The sequence below is a fragment of the Chiroxiphia lanceolata genome, chromosome 6 (assembly GCF_009829145.1).
Source record: "Chiroxiphia lanceolata isolate bChiLan1 chromosome 6, bChiLan1.pri, whole genome shotgun sequence".
Taxonomy (NCBI): Eukaryota; Metazoa; Chordata; class Aves; order Passeriformes; family Pipridae; genus Chiroxiphia; species Chiroxiphia lanceolata.
In genome coordinates this window covers 35,648,524-35,672,077 of record NC_045642.1, presented here as the reverse complement: position 1 = coordinate 35,672,077, position 23,554 = coordinate 35,648,524, and the positions used below count along the sequence as shown (strand labels likewise).

The 23,554-nt window shown below is 33.2% G+C and overlaps 1 protein-coding gene across 4 annotated transcripts in view; it reads left to right on the top strand.

Moving 5' to 3' along the window:
• NOVA1 (NOVA alternative splicing regulator 1) overlaps window positions 1-23,554 on the top strand; it is a 143,124-nt gene that overhangs the window by 115,452 nt on the left and 4,118 nt on the right. For 3 of the 4 annotated variants that reach the window (XM_032692030.1, XM_032692028.1, XM_032692031.1), the window contains one exon: window positions 3,546-3,617. The exons of the other annotated variant lie outside the window; for it this stretch is intronic. In XM_032692030.1, the coding sequence (XP_032547921.1) occupies window positions 3,546-3,617 (72 nt within the window). The remainder of the gene's footprint in view (window positions 1-3,545; window positions 3,618-23,554) is intronic. 4 annotated transcript variants of the gene reach the window in all.

Genomic DNA, 23,554 nt, shown 5'->3' with positions numbered 1-23,554 from the left:
AAGTATGGACATGCGATGCTTTGACCACATTTCCGCACCCTTTAGTGTGTCATGCAGCCTGAGGCCAGTCTCTCACAGTACAATCAATGCTTGTAAGCAACAAAAAGAAGTATTTCTTTGGACTTTCAGAAAGTACTACAACTCAAATATGGCTCAAAGAAAATTTTATCTCTAAAGTTAAGCTTCCTTTTGAATACTTAAAATCTGCTTTCTCAAACATCTCTTCTAGAAGTGTAAGGTTAATACAAGAACCACACCCTAACCTGTAAATATAGTCTTTCATTAATTGTCACATAAGTAGTAGGAAAGGAAATGATATTTAGAAAACAGACAAGATTAATTACATCATGGCTTGGACTATACCATTCAAGATACAGCTTAAGAAAACCCCAAAGTCTTAGAAGTGGTGTGTGGTAGAAATTCTGACTTTTTTTTTTTTTTTTTTAATAACCTTTTCAGGAAAACTTCAATTACACTATGCACATAGCAGTCTCAAAAATTGAAACTCTGTAATGTAAATTCATCTTAAGATTTCCAATCACTTTATACATCTAATTCCCAGAAACCTAATAACTACTAAATTCAAGTGCTTGCCTAATGCAAGGGACTTGCCAAATTTTTTTAAAGAAATCGTTCAACGATGCATAATAAATTAAAATATTTAGTTCTGTTCAACTTTCTTTAAGAAGCAATTTTACTGAAAAGTTTTTGCAAAGCAATTGAGTGTATCAATAAATGACTTATCAGCCAGTGGAAATTCAATACAAAATCCAAATGCCTGTTCCTTTTTTCTTTTTTTTTGTTTGAGAAATCACTTTGTGTTATTTTGATATAAGAGAAATAAATAGGTGTATCTGGAGAATTATACAGAAGCATAAAAAGCAATGAATTTTTACAAAATACTATCAATTCTTTTATATGTGTATATGCATAGATATATATGAAAAAATAAGAGCAGTTATGTCAGTGAACAAGGTAAGAGCGATTAAGCCTCAGTTACAAAAAACCTGATATGCAAAGAAAAAAAACCACCAAAAATACAAACCAAAGAACTTTATTATTATTTTCAGTACTTTGCCATTTATATGTGTATATTGGTGAAAAAGGTATATGCCCATATTTGATTCTTGTTCATTAATACAGTCTTTTAAATTTATTAATCTCTTTTTCCTTTGTATTTTATTTTAAAAAAGCTTTTGCTAAAATAAATAGATGCTTCTAGTTAATAGATGTGTTAGTTTAACAGTTACCTGAAAAGGTTATTATCACTCCTTTTTTCACCGCAACCGTATATTTCTGTGCTTTAAGAAGATTGATATGAATTGAAATCTGAGATGTTTCCAGTTTCTTAAATAATTCGTAGTATCAGTGATTAAGCCATTATTCAGTGTTGAATTGTTCTACCTATTTCCCTATAAATACATTAGTTTGAGTTAATAATAACTGTGAAGAACATGCTGGTTTTCCTTTTAATAAGTGGCCTAGCATACCAAAACAAGATACAGTACCAAATGCCCTACTTAGCAGTGGTGTTGATAACACAAACTATCAGTTTTCTGAAATATTTTCATAAAAATATATAATCAACTTTTATTTTTTGGGGGGGGGGAGTTAAGAATGAGAGTTTAATATTTAGCTATAACAAAGAAAACCTATTGGGGTATCCATTCTTTAGAGAATTTTGGTTTGGTTGGGTTTTTTTTTTTAGTTTGGTTTGATTTGTTTTTGTTTTGTTTTGTTTTTCAAGTTTAAGTTTAAATGACAAAAATCAGTTAATTGTAATTTCAGACTTTGGTAGGAGAAATACTGCATCATCTCATTAAAATCACAAGTATAATTCTAAAGCTGAATGGGCTTAACCCTGTAGTATTGCAGAATCAGAACATCTATTGCTAAATAATCTTAGCCCCTCACAAATGAACCCCTCATGAATGGACCCATGTTTGGTATTTAAAGACATGGGAGAATCCTTTATAATTACCTTGATTTTTATAATGTGAAGTTCCTGCTGACCAGTAGCATTTTGCCAGCTACATATTAGTATTTTTCACTTAACCCTCTTGAAATGGTCCCTGTTGATGCTTAAGCTGTGCATATTTTCTTTTGTTTTGATTGCTTTACAACATGAGTTATAAGTTGGAAATATAAAATAGGGATCTGTTTCTTAAGATTTTATTTTTCCTGTTTTGACTGCTTGCTTATGTACAAACTGTGAAAAATGGATCTTCATACTGTTTAACATACCTCTAAAATATTTGTGTGTGCATATGTACAAGCCCTTATTTTGCTAATACACAACTTTATGCATTCACAGTGTCCCAGCTTTCTCATATGCATTAAGAATTTTAGTGCAAAAGTATGTATACCTATTTTATGAGGGACTGTCAATGATTGTAAGTAACAGAACTGCTGAAAGTGTGAAAGTTTGCTTTATTTATTTCTAAATAGTTTTGGTTAGTAACTATATGAGCATATGATAAATTCCATTGTATAGCACTTTAACATTTTATTTCTTGACATAAAAGTAGTGTAATTTTGGATATTTCATAATATTTATATATTGCAAAGATGTCAAAAAATATGCTTTAAGTATTGTATGTTATGTTTTGACAATTGGAATTTTACCTTTTCACTACATTTATAAAAAGAAGAGTTTTTCTGTCAGGATCTAATACTTTTAAAAGACAAATGTGTATATAATTTTTTTAAACAGAGCAGTGCTTTTTTAATATGTTCAAGAATTAATGTTAAGCATGTGTATATTATTTAGAAAACATGATCAATAAATATGACTCTTAATTCTTTTTTGTGTTTATTTTGAACACAGGGCCATAATAAGCTATTAACCTTTGCTCAACTAAATGAACATTTTTAATGCTAATCATAGATATATTGTAGTTATTTGTTGTGAAGGTATTAGTTGCAAGTTCATCCATCATGAAATTGATGCTTACATTTTTTCACCTGCTTCTAGATTAAAAAAGATCAATGAATATTTTAGCTGTTAGTATATTGCCAAAAACTCAGTAGCTTCAGCGTAACTGTTGTAAGGTATGGAACACAGCTTGCTGGCTGTAGTCCTTCCTTTAGAATGGTGCATTACAAAGTGCCAAAGTAAATGTCTCTTATCTTTCAGACATTGGCCCTATTTGTTTATAGACTGATAACTGTTTCTAGTGTGCTCATTGAACTTGCTGGAATTTTTGTTTACTTATGGTCTTCATTTTCCCCAAGAGGAGGAGAGAGGAAAGAATATATTCCTCATGCGGTCAGCATATTTTTGAGTATTTATGTGAGTTCACCATCTTGATTTCAAGTCATGAATTTGTTTTTACATGCATAAGCATGCATATTTACATGCATTATTTATCCAATTGACTTTAAATTCCATTAAGTTCCAATGAGTAGGAGAAAGATTTTGTCTTAGGCATTTTTTATTTATTTTAATTTTCTAGTTATGTTATTTTATTGGTTTATTTATTTTTTTAACTGTTCAGTCTAAGGCTTGTAAAGGTTGATTTGCTCCTGAACTGCTTTGTTCCCAGACATTGCCATCTTCCCCAACTACCACCAAGTCCTCTCCATCTGATCCCATGACCACCTCCAGAGCCAATCAGGTACAGTATCATCCTACCATCTACACCATACTTTTCACGGGTGACAGCTTGCAAACTGGAGAAAAAGATATGGTGGGTTAAGGATTTATTCGTTCATTCACATATATACACCCATAACCATAGTTATCTAACTCTTGTTAGAATTTGGTAAATTAAATTACAAACGATTTACTTCTTTTAATTTATTTTGTTGGGCTGCTTTAAAACCTCTTATGAAAGCAAAGTATCTTTTAAAATAGTTGGGGTTTATTTTACATTTGGTTTGATTAATAAATTGCAAAGACACAAAACTGGTATGTTTGTAGACAAAGTAACTCTTGGTTTATGTATATTTATGTATATATGCACACACATATGAATCATTTCCTGGACCATTTATAAATTAGAATAAAATTACCACTAATACCATGTTTAAATAGCTGGAATTCAACCCAGGAATGGCAAACAGAATTTGTTATTTACTTTGAAAATTTTGAAATGTGTTTGTGGACAACAACACAGGGGCATTATTTAAATATAATAAAAATGAAAATTTATTGATGAAGAATGAAGTAAAATTAAATCTCTCTAAAAACATGCTAAACACATCTAAGTAAGTTTAATTAATATATTATTTTTTAAATGCATAAACTGTTCTTTTAGCAGTATTTTAATTATACTGTTTTATTTCAATTTAAACTGGAAAAAATATGTCCAGTTCATTATGTCCACAAATTATCATACTGTGTATCTTTGTCTTTCCTATGAAAATTGTTAAAATTACTACATACCATGATCTTTAGAACTTATTTATGCTTAATTAATACATTATTTATTTTTAATGTACTGTTAAACTTAATGTACTCTGTGTTCAAATAATATAAGTATTCAGTATGTGCTAACAGTGCACACAGTCTGTTTCAGTTAGCTGAATGTTGCTGTCAGATCTTGCACAAACATCAAAAACCAGAAAAGTTTTCTTCACAAGCTAGTTTCCCCTGGAAGTTAACATTGTTATTAATTACTAATCCTCTGATATTTTCTGAACTGCTTAGAACTTGCTGGTGGATGAACAAACAATTTAACATGAACGGAAGCATATTAAAGCATTATATCTTTGACCAACACATGGCTGTCTGTTGAAAGGGATATCTAATAAAGAAAGTAATGAAATTTAGAAAGAAATTGTAGAGATAGAAGAACTACTAAGAAAAGTATAAATTGTGATATCCTTCACTTCAATTTGAAAGCCTTCTTCATCAGCCTGCTTCCATTCCAGCAACAGTTACTTGGCTTCATCATCATTAAATGACAAAGATAAAATCTTTGCCGACAGTTAGGGATATTTTATGAACTCTCTGTTCAGCTTTTATTCTCTCTCTCTCTCTCTTAATTTTAGTACTTTGTTTATTTTAATTAGATTTTGAAAATGTTGAGTGCACAGATAGTTTTTTATAGGGATTTTTCTATTTGCTTTCTTTCCCATTTTTTAAAAATTATATCTTGATGGTCATTATTTGGAGAAAAAGGAAGAAATACTTTTATTTACAGGAAATACTATTTGAGTATGCTGTTTAATTAGCATAAGAGAAGTACTTATTTTGTATCTGTTCTATGATTTTTAAATTATCAAAACTATAGTGTAGTGTATAAACTTTAAATGACTTTTCAATAGCTAAAAATGCTTATGTTTATAGAAAGTTGTTCTATGAGAATATTTACAAGTGATATAGCTGAATACACAAGCTAAGTGAAATGTATGCTTTGTGTCCTGTCTATATCCCACATTACACATTTTAATGCATTTTATTCATAACCTTTGTTCAATTCAGTTTTCATAAAAATAATCAAGACCTTTTTTGAACAGCATCAAAACTGTATATATGAAGAAGAGTAATGAATTCCTTTTGGAACTGCTTTTACTATTAACCATTAAAATTCCCACTAATTTATGATTATTTTATCCCTTCTATTATTTTCAAGTGATTTCTGGCCATTCTAGCAGGAAGCACAAAGCGCATGATAAGGCAATTAAGGCCTTTCTGTTCATTCTAGTGATAAGTGACGTAGCTGGCAATTGTTCCCAGACTGTAGTAGTGATTAGCATTCAACACCAGTGTATCGACAAGTATCTGCACTGCGGCTGTCACAGAAAAATAGGTTCCAACACAATAATCTCAAACCTGTCCATAGTCATGTAAGCACTCAATAGGAGAGTAATAGAGAACAACAAATGTTTGTTTCGATATATGGCTGTTGTAAGATGACTCTCAAAAGAAAATAACCATTCAGGTATGTGTTTTCTCACAAAATGTTATATTATGATAACAGGAGAGAACTTAGTTAACTGAATGGATGTCAGGAAATTCAGTGTTAAGGTGTAAGATAAATTCACAGCACACTCTGTTGTGTGGATATAGTAGCATATCAGACTTAAGATCATTCAATTTTCTGTAGTATTTTACACATGAGAAGATGATATTTTGTATAAAAGATATTTAATTAATTAAATGAGATTTTTAAACTGGGTTGGAGGACTCCCCATAAGTCATTGTAATTAGAGAATTGTCACAGAATCACAGAAAATGCCAAATTGGAAGGGATCCACAAGAATCATCAAGTCCAGCTCCTGGCCCTGAACAAGACCAGAGTCACACCATGTGCCTGAGGGTATTGTCCAAACAGTTCTTGAAATCTGTCAGGCTTAGTGCTGTGACCACTTCTCTGGGTCCGAGGCCCAACCACTCTCTCGGTGAAGAACTTTTGTATAATATCCAACCTAAATCTCCCCTGACACAACTTCAGGCTGATCCCTCGGGTCCTATCAGTGGTCACCACAGAGAAGAGATCAGTGTCTGCCCCTCCTCTTCCTCTCATGAGGAAGCTGTAGACTGGAATGACTTCACCCCTCAGTCTCCTCTACTCAAGGTTGAACAGGACAAGTGACCTCAGCCACTCCTCATACACCTTCCCCTCAAGGCCCTTCACCATCTTCACTGCCCTCCTTTGGACTCTCTCTAACAGCCTAATATCTTTCTTATATTGTGGTGCCCAAAACTACACACAATATTCAAGGTCAGGTCGCACAAGTGCAGAGTAGAGCAGGACAATCCCCTCCCTTGACTAACTGGTGATGCTTTGTCAGGCCCCACAGCATATGGTTGACCCTCCTGGCTGCCGGGGCAACTGTTGACTCAAGTCTGTGTGTTGATGAGTACAGCTATGTGATCCTTCCCACTGTACGAGCATGTCAATTGTGTTCCCCTGACAGAGCTTGAACAATTTCTAGACACTCTTTTTATTACAAGAGGAAAATAGCTCTGCCAGCAGAGGTCAGAGGAAGCTAGGCAGGAAATCTGGCTTGTATTAGGTCTTCCTTTTAATGACTCACTCTGCCTCCATTCAGATGAGATCATAACTCCTTTGTATGACAGTTTCAGCTTTTGATGAATTGTTTTTGGAAAAATCTAGTGTTGATGAACTGCTTGTTTTATGATTCTCAAGAAGAGGATAGCCTCTAAAAATGTTTAGTGGAAGAAAACGGTTTCTTCAGAACTGTCATGTGTTGTGTCATACTGGCAACATTCTGTTGCCATGGATGCAACAGAAACCTCTGCACTGGAAGTGTTTTTCGCTTTAGTTCTTTGTTCCGGGAAGTTATACATCCGTCAGTATTATTCTTGTAAATCTCTTGTTAATTTTTTAAGTAATACTTCCTTAGACCTTTATTTGCTAAAAATCCATACACTGCAAATTTCCCAAGGAAGAAAGAACCAAAGAGGCAATAGAATTAGGTACATTTCCAGTAACTTTGTCTTCTCCCTTCCTGTCTGCCTATTGCTGAAAAGAACTCAATCTTTCTATACGTTTAGACTGAGAGTTTCTGTGTTACCCCCTCATGAACTTTGTCAGCTTTGTTTATAGCTTAGCACTGACAGACATATAGATTCAGTGGTGAAACTGTTCTGATGATGCCCATGGACCCAGCAGAATATAGATTTACTTTTATTTACCAGAAGGAAGAAATCAAGTTGACTTTCCCACAGTACACTTCAAGAGGGAATTTCATCTCAAAAGCAATGAATAATGCAATAAACATCATATAAAGCATACTTGCTTTTCCTATATAGTGCCTTGTAAAGGTACAGATTTAATATTTATTTTAACAATTAAGTACCATTAGATAGACAAGTGTTTCTATAGTTAAACTCTTTACATATTTTTATTTGTTTACAAGATTATTTTTTCTTTTTATCTGCCTGCTTTACTGGTGTTACTGTAATTTTAGAGGGAGAAATACAAGTAACATAAAGCTAAGCTTTGTATTTCTCCTTTGTCTATTTGATAAACACCTGCAAATGCAGTTGTGAACCCTTGCATGTTTCGTTCTCCAATCCTCCTTTTTCTATGAGATTGATACCACTGCCGAGCTTTGCTACTGGCTTAAGAGAATAAAAGGCCAAAACACACATTCCCATTTATGAGTGAGTCACAAGAGAGATGGATAGGAGTCCTTTCCCCTTGCCTTACAATTTAGATAGGCTTAAGCTTAGTAATATAACAGGATTTATCATAGCAAACTTTGTGTCTATTACTTACTATGTAAACCTTTTATTTTCAATTTTTTTTAGTGCACTATTTTTTCCCCATGACATTTGTATTTTTTACAGTTATACCTTCTATTTTGCTGCTTTGTTGTCACACCTGAAACACTTATTCTATCATTTAGTACGACATAATATAAATTTTGTGGTGTGCAGATAGGTGTAGATTTTGTTCATTCAGTTCTCAAGGTTTATATTTTTTAAAGCATAACTATCTCATCTGATTGCTGCAATATCTGTAACACATAATACTTTTCAACCTTTTCACATGATGGAACTGAGCCAGTTTTCTTGGTACTGCCTGTACCCAGCAGGTACAGCACAAACATATGGCTGTTACAATCCTAATATTAGGACTTTGTGCTTTTGGCTTACATTATCTTTTTATTTTGTGAGAAATCTATAGGTTGCAATGTAATATAATAGTACACATAAAACTAGAGATTGGGACATTGATGTTTCTAAATTTTAATAATTTATGTACATGATTTCCCTCTCTGACTTTAAAGAACCATCCTACCCCTGTTTGTAAAATTAATTGCAGAAGTATAGTCTTTTCATTCCTCAGAGAAAGGTAGAATCTGAAAACAGAGTTTGTAAAGTATACTGACAGCTTTTAAAGGGTTGATGAACTCATATTTGATATATGATTTGTTGTGGGTGGTGGAAGAAAAAATAAGAAAGCTTCGTTTCAGTCTTCTGTTATCCATAGGACATGGATTTTTAAAATATGTATGATATGCAGCTTCAAATTATAATTTATCAGTACTTTAATCTTAATGTACAAATAGAGAGTTTTAATGATGATCCTAAGATACCCTACAGCCATCATAGGCCAGTGAGATATTATCTCTATTTGCCTTTGACAATTTGATGTGAGGCTTATTTAAGATATTGTCTCAGATATTTTGGCTGTAATCATCTATTTTTTATTCCCTAATTTTAATGTCAATTGCTATAGTGCTGTTGAGCAGATCTGTTTTGTTTTAAGGTCTGTCACAGATTGACTGATGCTGGATGTATCACTGATCTTTCCAAATCTCAGTACCATGTACTTCAAATCAAAGTCAATATAAAGTTATTTAGCATTCTGATAAAAGGTACTACAGAATTGAAAGTCTGTTATTACTTTAATTTAATTATTAAGAATATTTGCCATAGTAATTCTCTGAGATAACAGTTCGGCCTTTTGTCATCCTATCTGATTGGTCTCTGATAAATGCGACCGTTTTATTTACATTAGAAGATGCTGTCCAAGTTCCACAGGCAAAACTAATATGTTGTTTGAAAACCACTTCTTCTAATAGATGATGTTTTATAAATACTAAAGTATTTAGTACACTAGATTGTAAAATTTTAAATATATGAAGACCACACATGTATTAAATTATTAGTGTATTAAACAAATACATTCTTCTAATTATAGAATCCAACTAATTTTTTATTCACAAGCAGATGCATGAGAAGGAAGTCAGGTTTGATGAAGCAGTGGTGTTCAGAAGCGTATGGTAACTGTAAGAACCTTATCATGATGTTTAGGGGAATAGAGTTGAAGAAATAGGTCCTGTATTTTGCTAACTTTTTCTGTAAGGTTCCCAAACTTAGGATATACTTTTGTCACATACAGAAAAATTCTCCCCATAATTTCTCAACATAGGTGTTGCTACCCAGTAACAATTTTGACTCCCCATTGAACCTGTACACAAGGTTGAATGAAAGTACTTATTACTTGTTAGGAAAACAATTCTTTTTTTGAAGAGTGAGAAAACCCTTACATTTCACATTTGTAGATAATTTTATCAATGTTATGTCTCTATAAAGTGACCTTTTCTTAATATTAATAAGACAGATTTTCTTTCTTGATCACAAGTTAACTATGGCATACTAGAAATAGCACATAATAAATAAAGTTTGAGATAATATATCTAGAAACACCTAGGGAGAATTATTCCTTTGTTCATGTGAGAGGACTCCAGTAGAGGTTCCAATGCTTCAGAGGTAACCTTTCCTGCTTATTTTCAGCTGAAATGCTTAATTTCATGGCAGACTCTTAAGCAAAATTAACCTATACTCCGCAGACTAACTGTAGACTTTTTTCCTGGTTTTTATGTTAATACATTACTTTTAATATATTTCTTTTACTCTTTGACCACTTTTTGCCATTACTGTGGAGTATCCGAGCTCAGCGTTTGTTTGCATTGTCTCCTTAAACTATATATACTTTTTAGATACTATAAAGACGTCTAAATAACAATTTAGCTAATAAATCTTAGCTGAAAATCAGTTTGGGGTTTTTTACACTTCTTATTGTCTTTTTCAATTTTTCCCCTTTAGGCAACTATGTAGGTAATTATTTGTGTTCATATTTCTTACTTGTTTCCTTTCATCTCCTCTCCCACTGCAAAAAAATTTTAGGGGTCACTGTATACTGTTCCTTTCCTACAGGTAGGAGAAATGTCAGGAACATTCATGAGACATGGGGAAAAATGTAGATTCTCACTGCTAAATCTCTGAATACTGCTATCATTCATAGGATGTCATGAATTATCTGCTAGTTGCAGTCCTGTAAGTGAAAACGGGATTCCATGATCATATATCTTGTTTGGGTTTTATGCTTGATAATGATTAGAAGCAGTTAGTTTCCCATTTCATCCCCCTTTCAAAAAGATACACATTATTCTCTTTGCCAAAATATGGTAAAGGTTTTCAAATGTGCTTTGCAAAAGGGTGTTTAATTTTTTTAATTTTCTTTGTTCCAACTGTTTTAAACATTCTTCCTTAATCAATACAAAATGAAAATAAATAGTATATTATAAAGTTTCAGATGTATCTGTGTTCAAGGTCCATCCATATAAGCTAGAGTGAAAGGTAGAAGCATGTAACTCTATTGTCTAAGCAAGGTTAGCTTTGACTTTGAGTTCTTAACACTCAGATTTGATGATACACTGTTTCATCAAATATTGGCTGAAAAAGCCAACCATATTCTGAGGTATACAGGCAAAGAGTCACTTAGCCCTCTTTGCTCTTTGAACAATCCAGAGAAAACAGAAGGTCAAAGTAATTACCAGAATGCAAATTTGGATGGGTTTATTGATGTTTCTCTACTGTGTAATGCATCAGTCACATGAGACTAGACTCCCAAGTTTTCAACTATTTGGAATTCAATTTAGTGACTCTTAAAGGAGTTCAGAATTTACATGATCAAGGGTTGTGTGAGAATGTGGAAAGAAACACTGGGCTTACAGAGCTTACTGTCACACCAGGACAGATCCTGTACAGCTAGAAAAGGCAGTACCGTGTTTTTCTGTCGTGTTAGATGTAAGCTGAGTGAGGTATGATTAGGCCTGGTCCTAGAATACCCTGCTTGGCACCTGTGTTAGTTAATCTATATTCAAATATTGCTTATACCTAGTGCTTGTTTATATATAGTTTTCCTTAATGAAATTTGTCTCCACAGATTCCCATTGTATGAGAAATATAGTCCAGAGTATAGATGTGTGGAAATAATATGGTGGTTTAATAATACGTGGTTTAATAATAAATATATACAGTTTTCCCTACTGAGCTACATATTGTTTGATCTAAATTCAGGATCTTCACATTTAACAAGATACAATTGTACATTCAACTGTCTCTTATAAAGAGGTTTTATAAGCTAGTTTGACTTTCATAACTGGCCTATGTTAGCACCTATCAATCTTTTTGCTTCTGCTAACTCAAATAATTGGTAATTTCTGTCTTACCTCCACTTATTCCAGTATTTTTTCTCTGTTTCACCAGTAGTTGCTGCTTCCTTGTGGCTATCTTGGTTAAAAATGTATAACTACAAGTTTACAAGAGTTAACTAAAAAGTACATAGACTTATAAATTAAAGATATACATATAAATTAGCTGGGGTGAATGTTAAGTACTAAGCGAGCCAGCTACAGCTTACGATATATTTCCTAAGGCCAGTAGCTTGATATCATCTAGTTCTGTTCTCTAATCCTTGTCAGAGGCATAATGTCAGGCTCTGAGAGGAAGTGTTTGAACTGAATTGTCAGAAGACTCTATTAGCATTAGAGAGTTATGGAGTCCCATAGTAGGGCTTTTTTAAGTTTGAAGACATCACAGAATCAGCTAGGTTGGAAAAGATCTCTGAGATCATGAAGTCCAACCTTTGTCCAGACAGCACCTTGTCAACTAGACCATGGAACTAAGTGCCACATCCAGTCATTTTTTGAACACCTTCAGGAATGGTGACTCCACCACCTCCCAGGGCAGTCCATTCCAATGTTTAATCACCCTTTCTGTGAAGAAATTCCTCCTGATGTCCAACCTGAATTTCTCCTGGTGCAGCTTGAGGCGATGTACTCTTGTCCTGTCGCTACATGCCTGGGAGAAGAGGCCAACCCCCTCCTCGCTATAGCCTCTGTTCAGGTAGTTGTAAAGAGCAATAAGATCACCCCTGAGCCTCTTTTTCTCCAGGCTAAACAACCCCAGCTCCCTTAACTGCTCCTCATAGGACTTTAGACCGTTCACCAGCTTCATTGCCTTTCTCTGGACACACTCCAGCACTTCAATGCCTTTCTTGAAATGAGAAGTCCAGAACTGGATAGAGTACCTGAGGTGTGGCCACCCATACATCCACCCATTAGTGAAACCACACTAGTGAAACTACGTCCTTTTTTTAATGAAAATTTCTAATAATAGCTATTTTTCATGACCTAGAGAGAAATGGTTATGTAAATATTTTATGTTTAATTGTCCTTCCTTTCTCATTTGAAAACAATTTTCAAATGACATTTAGGAGCTAGCCTCCCTAGAATTTCACTGAGTAGTTCTAGTTAAACAAAGTTCTACTTTAATAGTGAAGCAATACTTAATACAGAAAGGATCAAGTTTCTGCTGCTGGCTGTCAGACTGCTGGCTTGCAAAGTAGCCATTGCCCTTGGCTCTGTTAATCTAGATAGTTCATCTAGACCAGGTTCATTTTGCAGAAGCCAAATTTCCTTCTCTGTCATCTTTAGTTTTTGCTGTTTGCCATGTTCCTACAGTTATAAATGTAATAAGTAATTTATCATTCCAACATATTTACTTATGTGTATTGGCTAATGGTATTGTAAGTTTTTCTTTTCATTTTACCTTATGGTTTTGTGATCTATGAGAAAAGTGTATGTGCTAAACTGATGCCAGGTTAGGTCAAGATACACCATTACAAATGCCCCCTTCAGTCTTTTCTTACCTCTATATCTGCAAATAAATATAGACAGGATATAAAAGATACCTCTCAGATAAAAGATACATTATTTAAATTACTCAATATTGTTAATGGCATACATTTGGTTTTCAGGAAAGGTTGGGGAATCTCTTGAAATAATTTGTAAGAGAGTGGGGTTTTTATTCCATGATCTTGAAACAAGGAGAGTTTTCATTCAGTTCTGAGCATCACACTTATGTCTGACATGATTCCAGCTGTGAAATTCTAAGACATGATGGGCATGGGAAGAAGCAGGGGTTCCATTCATTGTGTCTGTAGAGAATACAAACATATGTATATCTTCCATATGGACTCATTTGGGTTTATTTTTCCTCATTGTTTTTAGAATCAGTTGAATTGAAAACAAATGATTTAAAGAGGCACTGCTGAATAAGTAGCTCCTGTACTCTCTACCTAAGATGAAGCTGTTGGTTAGATACTCAGTACAATAGGAGGGTCTCTAAAAAGCAAATCAAGTGTTATGAGTCTCATATAGAAGTATATATGCAAAATACAGAAGTGTGTGTGTGTGTGTGTGTGTATGTATACATAAAAGTATATATAGTAGTGATATATATTCAGATGCTTTCAGATTTACATAATTGATTTACAGTTCTCTAAGTTTTTGCATCAAATCATATGTCTGTGAGAATGGTGAGAAGAACTTTTATTGTTTTGGCTTGGGGTTTTTTGGGGGTTGGTTTGGGTTTTTTTAATTGTTTTGCCTAGCTAGATGATGTATTTAAAATTTTCCTGCTTTTAAAGGCTGTTTGGCTTATCATCTTATCATGTGTTTTTATCTAAAGGAAAAGTGTTTTTTTCAGTAAAGAGCTCATGAGAAAAATTATATTGCTCTTAGGAAAACATTTCATCATTATTGCCACTTTTTTTTTTTTTTAAGAATGAAAAACACCATGAAGCAATACAGAACTCTGTAGGTGAGAACATGAATAAATATGCTCTTATTTTCATGGACCTGAGTCATTAATGGGGTTACCACAAGGATTTTAATTCATGTGTGTTTCCTCTTACTTTTTTTTTGCCGAGAAGCATAGAGAATAGAATAATTGCCCCAGGACTTTAATTACAGTTAATGTAGGAGCGAATGTTAGGATTTAGTATTATTATTTAATTTGATGATCATGAAGACTCAAAGGTGTTCATTTAGACAGAGCACATTCAGCTAGTTGCACCTTCTTTTACTCCCTTCTTTTGATATCTACCATTTTTTCAGTCCCAAAGATTCTCACTTAAAACTTCAATTTTGAAATGATCAGAATATGATAGTTGTGATAGTAAAATTCGGGACAAATTTTGAACATATATATATGAATAATGGAACTTGACGGTGTATTTTAAGTAAGGTATTAACGACTGTCATATTTTCTGCGCATTTTACCCTCTTCCTTTGGGAATCACAAACCTGTTGATATGAGTAACCATAAAGTTCTTCCTGCTGATCATCAGTCTCTGCCTTTTGACCTCCGACAAAAAGATCTCAAGGAACTTTGAGTAAGAAAGAAATTCCTCTTTTTAATGGTCATTATAAATCCTTATTTTCCATGCCATAGAATTGAAATGGTTCTGCTGACTCATCTTAATTCCACAGCTTTAAAAAGAGAGGCCTCCTTCAGATAATATATAGTTGATAACTTAAATTTTGTTCTGAATTGTCAAATGAATGTTGAATGATAGTGTTACATATTTTGTAGAAATCAACCGTGATAAAAGTAATCTAAAAAACAAAGTAAAAGTGCTAGCCTTCTTTTGTCCTCTCAGTCCTACGGATAGATAGGTTAATTTTAAAATGTGTTTTTCAGAGATTGATTTTGAGTATTCTTATCAGGAATGCTGAAATATGTTTTTGATTTTAAATTTGGATTTAAATCCTAAATTAATTTGAATGAAGTTTAGTATACTGTTAAAATAATGTTGTAATCTGGCCGGCAATGTCAATGCAAAAAAATCTCAATGTATTTCTAATATCCTGGTTTTAATTTTTCCATGCTTTCAGGATTTAGTCAACTTCGATGAAAAGCATCATTGACAGAGAAACATCAGGTCCCTTTGTATATTTTTATTGGTTATCCTTTCCTCTGAATTTAATTAAGTAGCGTAACTACTCCATAAAATTTTCTGCATGGATTTCTTTTAGAAGGACATCATTGTGTATTCTTTGAAGTTTATACTGAAATTTGAACACTGTTAATAGCTGTGATGTCATGCTAACATTGTATTTTCATCTTGAAAAATTCTACTCCAGTAGAAGGAATATTTAAGAACACTGCTAGCTTTCTCTTGGACTTGCTGGTCGATGGTCATTAATAAAAAAACTAAAAAAAGAAAAAAAATTGGAAGCATCAGTCTCTTGGAAGTCATTGGAAAATTGATTCCTAAGTGCCTGCTTATAGGCCATTCAAGATTTGTTATTAACATCTTAGTAGAGTTCCTGCATGTTTCAGCTATAGGATTTCTTCCACCAGTTGCTTCTCATCAGGTATAAGTTTTCTAGTTAAACTATAGCATATCATTCAGAGCAAGTTTATGGCTAATCTGCTACTGGTGAATACATGTAGAACTCATGGATGTGGCCTTTTAAGGATTCTCTTGAGTGCAGAAATGTCCTAGTCATTTATGTACTTACCTTCTGAAGATTTGTCAGGAATACAGTGTGATGCTTCTTTGGAAAATGAGCTAATAACTATGAGGAGCCAATGCAACATCTTCAGACTTTTTGACTGGGAAAACATAAAAAAAGGAATGCATGACCTTTGCCCCTATTTCTGTCAGGAAGATCAATTCACTTTAGAAATTGGAGTGGGTTTTAAAGTGTTTATAAGTTAGATCCTGTCTAATGTAAAACAGTGGGTGTTTTCTTGATAGCATCAGTGAGGTATATTTGTTTTTAAAATAATGTACATTATCTACATTTTTTGTAGATTATTTGTGTTGAGAAGTGTCTTTTCAGCAATTCCAGTAATGAAATTACATTATACAGTTTCTTTCAATCAGAAGTATCCCAAATTGCTATACTCAATAGTACTGTAAATATTCTTGTATTTGTGAAATCCATCCTTGACTCTGGAAGGTTGGCAGATGTTCATAGAAAACCATGCAACAAATTAGACAAGGAAAAGAAAAATGGAAGATTTTAGGTAGGGGAAGGGGAAACTATTGTAAATTTAACAAAAGAATAGGGTTAACATTTCTAAACGATAACACATTCTACTGCCATTGAAAGTGTCAGACTTTACTGGGCAGAGCTGTTAGTATGCCTGCTTTCTGTCTTTTTAAAAGATGTTTCATCTGAACAATGGCACAGTCAATATATATGTGTAATTTTCTATATATACTGCTTAACTCTGCAACTGAGTGAAAATCTATTAATTTTTTCTCTTGTATAATTCAGTATGTAACCAGCTCATATTTTCTGTTTTTAATTATAAAAAAGTGAAAATTATAAATGAAACTACTCAAAATACATCACACTTCTCCACAAATGTAATTTGAAACTCATGAAATATTAATGCTTTAAATATGAAATGTTTTTATGCTACAGAGAAAAAAATTTAAAAAGTTAAGTTTCTTCTCTATGTTATTAAAACTATGTATCATAGAGAATTCATGGAGGAGTTGGTTTTCTCCATTCTCAGTGTTTTGAATCATGTTTTCATGAGGGATACTTATGGAACTACTCAGATTTTTATGTGTGCATATGTGTGCGTAAAATTTTAATAATACTTTCTTAGGGACTAGATAATACCATAGAATCAACCACCTGTATAATTAACATTGTTTTAGCAATTCTCTCTCCTTACACAACTTGCATGTGCACACATTTATTAAAAACTGATTTTGAGAGTGGAAGTCTTTCTATTTATGAGTTAGAGCCTACACACACATTCTGTGTGGCAACTAAAGCAGACACCAGATAATTTTTTCCTGTTTCTTTAGACATGATTTACTAATTCCCTGCTGTGAGAAACTTGCATTCCAAATTATATCTTTAATTAAACCATGAAAGAAAAATCATAATCTTCATACTTTTAAGTGGGCAGAAGTGTAATTAGGTAGTTACTAAAAGAAGTGGGAGGTACTTTTTTTAGTACCTCGAAGAGTCGAGGTTTAATATCAAATACTAATTGAAAAGTGGTCTAGATTTAAATTAAAGCAGCATTTTGTGCAAAACTTCCTTACACATTCTTACCTAGAGTAAGTATTTCTCCAGCTTGGTTCCAAGTTTCTAAGCCTTGTGATTTCAGATGCAAATTGTTCCTGAGTATTTAAGTTGAAGTCAGGTTTCTATTGCATGATAGTTTTTGTGACTAAAATGCAATGATAAATGCAACTTCAACTGAGAGGAGGTCTAAGAACTGGAGAAAAATAAACACTTGTGATAAACAGTAGAGTGGGAATCAGCCCAAAGTCCTCCTGCAGTGTATGGGCAGATACAAACAAGTATCTTAGAGTATCTATTTGCTCTATCAATTAATTATATTTGTAATAATCTTGTATGATTTTAACTTGAGATAAAACGCATAGTCGCAATATTATTTTTTCAATGGATTAAATTAACTTTGAATTGTCTTAAAAGAAACAGTAGTTATGAGGCCAGAAATAACACAAAGAAGCAACATAGTGAAATTGTTGCATAACCCATAATCCATTGCACTTTTTCACATAGTATTTCTGTACTAGATACCCTTTTGCAGAAAGAGAGAAACTGAACTGGAATGACATTTACAGAATTTAAACATAATCAGGGAAGATGACAAATAATTTATGGTCTACGATTATTTACATTATGATCTAGTTAAATTTATGAAGTACTGCTTCTCTTTTTATGGATATTTGCCTATTTTTGTAAATAAGTATCAAGCAGACTATTAGAAAGGTGTGTCTAAAAGAGGTCTCTATTCCTTCTAAATATTTTTTCTAAAACCAAAATATATGATCTTGAACCAAGCTATCCGGAATTTGTATAGTGAACAGCACCTCTGAAAAAGTAAATTCATATTTCACTATACATATAAATGGAATCCAATCCAGTGATATTGAAATTACTGAGGGAAATTCCACTAGCTTCCTTGGGGGTATGTACGTGCAATAAGTAGAGATTTGCTGTGTAAGCCTACTGTCGGAATCTGAGCCCTAGTCTGACGTGAACATCTGTCCCGAGCAGCCTGGTATGTCTGCCTGCTGTATACACAGGATGACTCATGACCTTTTGGTAGCTTTTGCTACCTTGACCTTGGGGTTGTCAGTGGGTATATAGCCAGGGACTTTCCAAGCGTTGCCTGTAATGTACTCAGTCGGCTTTCTGCTTGATTCCAGTAAACTTCTGTCACATGGCTGTTCCTGATTTTTCTCCCAGATTTTCATCATATGACCACTTCAATTTAGGATGGGTGGCATGGGACTACCCACAAGCCTAGTGTAGCAGTGTGTTTAGCCAGCCACATAGAGAAGTAGCAGGTGATTCTTACTGTTCATTGGTTTCTCTCTACAGGAATTGAGGCATTCAGAACACCCGCTCACCAACTCCAAGTGTGTAGTCATATGAGCAGTTAAAATAGCATGAAATTTTCATAGGTATAGAATTCAGAGTCCAGATGGAGTTTTAAAGAGTTTAAAGCAATTGATAAACAATGAAGACAGGAGAAAAAAAAAAAAAAAGATGAAATGAAATATAGGAATTTAAATACAGTTTTAAGGGAATACAGTTCTTTGCTTTAGGGAGACTAAATTGTAGGATTGTGTCAGATTACGATGAATCTATTAGATTAGATGGAACCTTTTCTGTAAAATATTTCTCTGTTAAGAGAAGATAAAATGACATTAGATAAGTAAAGATTTAATAGAAGGAAAAAAGAACAACTGTTACAGAAGATTCACGAAATGAGTTGTAATTACACTGGTGAAAATAAAAGAGGAAAAAGAGAACCTGAATAACAGATAAAAAAGGTCCTTGGTTCATTAATCTCTGTGCGATCTCTTAGAAACAATTCTGTGAGGTGAAATAAATATAGGATGACGCAATTAAATGTTTCTACTGTCAAACTGATGGGTTTGGTTTTTCCAAATTTTGATACTATTTTGTATAATCAGTGAGACTTTTTCTCTTCTGGTTTAAATTGGTGCAGGCATGTGTCATACCACCATGTGGAACTCGAAAGTTAAAGCCATATTTTCTGAACTGAACATACAGTTAACTGGCAGAACAGCCACATCTAGTAGTAATTCTTACTATCTAGCTAGTCAACATGTATTTCATCCTCCCACTACTATTTGCCAGCATAAATACTTTGCATTAGCTGGGTGTCACATAAGGTGCTAGTTTGTGATTGCCATCCCCCAACTCCAAAGACTGTGAGAACTGATGATATAACCAGAGCATATGTCATCAGAGAGAAGGAGGGCAAGGAAATAGCGCAGTAGAAAAGTGAAAGGATTGGGAACTTTGCCATGGGGAGTTGGAGGTATTTACACGAGAGGAGTGGGAATGAGCGTTGGAAAGACAGGACATGAGGTATTAGTACAGGTAGTAGTGCAGATTTGGTCATAGTTCTGCTTCCTATGGAAATATTTTGCGTGTGTTCACATGCATTCCTAACCGCTCAGTGAAGATTATCCCTGTGCAGCATAAGGGAGGGGATGAAAAGTGGCATAGCATAATCACCAAACATCTGGCATTCCACAGTAGATGCTATTCAGCTCACAGAACTGAGCTGAGACTTTCAGTCTGGTAAATCAGAGGGCTTTTAGGCAATTCTGATGTGATAGATGAATGCAGCATGGGCTTATACAAGTGGGTTGTCAATAAATGGAAAAGGATTAGGAAATTAGCTGATACAGAGTTTAGGGATCTCGGATTTTTCAGCATGCAGGACTAAATATGAACCACCAATGTTAAGTTAAAGTGGTTTGAATTGTGTCTCTGGACACTGGCTGAGATCACTCAAGTACCAAGCATCTTTCTCTGAAGTGCAGAGTTTCATTGAATCTCTGATTTTGTTGGGAACTAAGGACAACTGCTCTCCAGTTTGAGCCCTTCTTACGTCCCCAGTTATTTGGACTGTTTCACCTTTGTTGAGACTTTTAAAGATATACGCACTGAAATTACTTAGTTTCTTTTATAATTGTTATAATTTGATTCCTTTTCAGGAAAAAGGTATTATACTTGCTGAGCCTGATTTTGAACTTGCTTATGCTAATGCAAATAGGATGATAGTGATACCTGTGGAAGAAATTGATTTGCTTTGTGAGTAAGCAAATGTCATAATTGCAGTCCTTAATTTTTATAAAATCTATTTGACATGAAATAAAGCTTGAGTTCTTTCCATTTTTTATTTTCTATAGCATTTGAAAAAATAAATTGCATATGTATTTTAAGCTTGCTTTCATAATTGCTTTAGATAATCTCTCTCATTTTTGCAGCACAAATTTTAATATAGCCAGGAGCATACACACAAACCTGGAAACCTAATCTTCCTGCATAGTCAAAGATACCTTGGTTGGATAGCTCAGAGCGCTTATTCTGGGTAGCAGTTAAATTTCTCACTTCTGCATCCAAATCAATTTCTGAACTTGTTGTCTGTAAAAGAAAAACAAGTGCACTGTCTGATTTCCCTGATGGTCAGGGAGTTAAGTACTTCAAATAAAATTGTGGTGGTGAAGGTAACAAAACCAAATAGATAATATTTGTTTTGCAATTTCTGAATTTTATTGTATCATTTTTTACCTTTTAACTCAGTGGCCATATGGATTTTAGGCTTCAACAGAAAAAAAATTATATTTGCATTGTTTCATTTGTATTGGTACCTAGAGTGTTATGGTCTAACATGTTAGATACTGTACACAACACAACCAGTATTTGCCATAAAGGGTTGATATTCCAATATATAAACTAGTATAAAATAGATAGTGCATAGTCTCTAATTTTTTAATACATATATATTTTAAAAAGATGTCCTATATGTTAATAGCTGAAATATTCACCTTGGTAGGGTTTGTATTTGAAAGGATATTATTGGTATATTTCTAAACTAATACAATTTAAGAGAGTGGTCAATGAAAGAAACAATTTTCTGTTTGTAAAAGAGATATTTAGAAAAGAGTATTTTTATTTATCCCAGTTGGAGACAAACATATATTAGTCCAGCAAACCCAAGTTGTTCTTTTTTTTCCAAAATACATCATAGTTTGTATGTAGTTTGTAATGCTAAGCACAGAAACATATCTGGACAGGAATGGAGTGGGTGAGTAAGGAGGAAGAGATCATTCTTTATCTTTCCCCAGATTAGTCAGATAATTTGTCAAATAACTAGGGCAGTTAGTGGTGAAACTAATGAACTTCTGTGGTGTCAAGTGAGAAAAGTACTAGTTTCTTATTGAGAAAATCTTTCTAGTTGCATAGAGAACATTTCCTTCTTAATTTTGTAGCTGAATTAAATCATTGCTTTATTTTACTAACCAATCTTTTAGAATAATCCTAGCCATATTACAGTAACCTGGATTTTCATGTCTTGCATGTGTAACTATGATTTTACAGGTGCAACAATGCTGCCCTGACATTAAATATTCATATTATTTAGTGAATGTGAAGTAGTCATTCACATTATTTAGTAGTCATGTGAATAGTTATGAGAGTGTATTTTTGTACCTTCTTGTGTTCTTAGGTTCTTCTTTTAAATTTGCATAAACACGTATGCCTGACCTGATCAGTAGTATGTGCATTGGTTATGAAATAAAAGAGGACCTGGCAAATCACGGTTGTCAAAATCTCCCACAGAAGCTGTTAGTATGTCTTAAGTCAGTGGAGCCAAAAACTGTAGTATGCAGCAAAAAACTGTAATAACGAAAGCTGTGCACTGCTGCATTTTTAGAGTGTTAATTAAAACAAACAAAAAACCAAACAAAACAAAACCAAAAGAAAACAAAAACAAACAAACAAACAAATCACCGTAAATCGATATATTTATCAAAAATCTGGACAATACTTCTATTTAGCAATTAGTTAATACATTTTATATCTAGAAACAAAATACAAAATGAAATCCAAGAGTTTTCTTTCTTTTGTGATAAGAAAACTAAAAAAAAGGTACCTTCAAATTACCAAATATCTTGAACTACATTTTAAAGTGACTAGGAGGTATCCTGACTTAAAACAGAGTGTGCCTATAAATATATAAAAAAAACATTTCAGTGTATATATATATATGTATGTATATAAAATGCTTATATAAACATATACACATGGAGATGTTTAGTTTTATAGGATTATTTAATGTATGGGTGGACTACGTATATTTTCAATACCATACTTTCACATTACCTTTAGAAAAAGTCTGCACCTGATAATTTTTTATTTATTCCATAGAACATGTTCTATTTTGATGTCAATGAAATAAAAATTACATATATCATTTAATATTGAATTTTTATCTTGGGTGTCATTCTTCACTGATAACATCATAAGGACTTCACTCATAACTCAATAGGTAATACATTGATTGACACATGATACTGTGTCAGTTTGAAACTTGTTTTAACAGGAGGAAAGGTAGGATTTATAGGTAAATACCCTTCATTTAAAGATGTTTTGATAAATTTTTTAGATGTACAAATGCCATGTTTTATTCTTTCAAAATCTCAGCACTTAGATACTCTCTCCTGTTGAATAATAATACGCTGTAGAAGATAATGCATTTCTGTACACTGACGGGTGGCAGGTAGAACAATCAAGATCATGTGCTGTTCAAGATCAACTATTTTATCTGTTTATGGCTTAGCCAAGTGTTGTTTTGGTTGTGGGTTTTTTGTTTGATTTGGTTTCTTTTGTTTATTTTCTTTTTTTATTTTTTTTTTAATTATTGTTACCATAGATGTTTTAAAGGAAGGTAAAGAATTTCAGACAAAATTTGCCAAAGAAGTTGGTTTGCTGTGTTAGCCTGGAAAGAGAGGAATCAGATGACAACACTCGCTTTGATACAATCTAAGATAATCTTTCCATACAAGTATAATAGCTGCATTTGCTTAATCTCTTGATCTGAAATGTACTATGCTAAAAGCAGTATTTTGTGTGGGAGAATGATAAATATGATTTTTCTGTTATT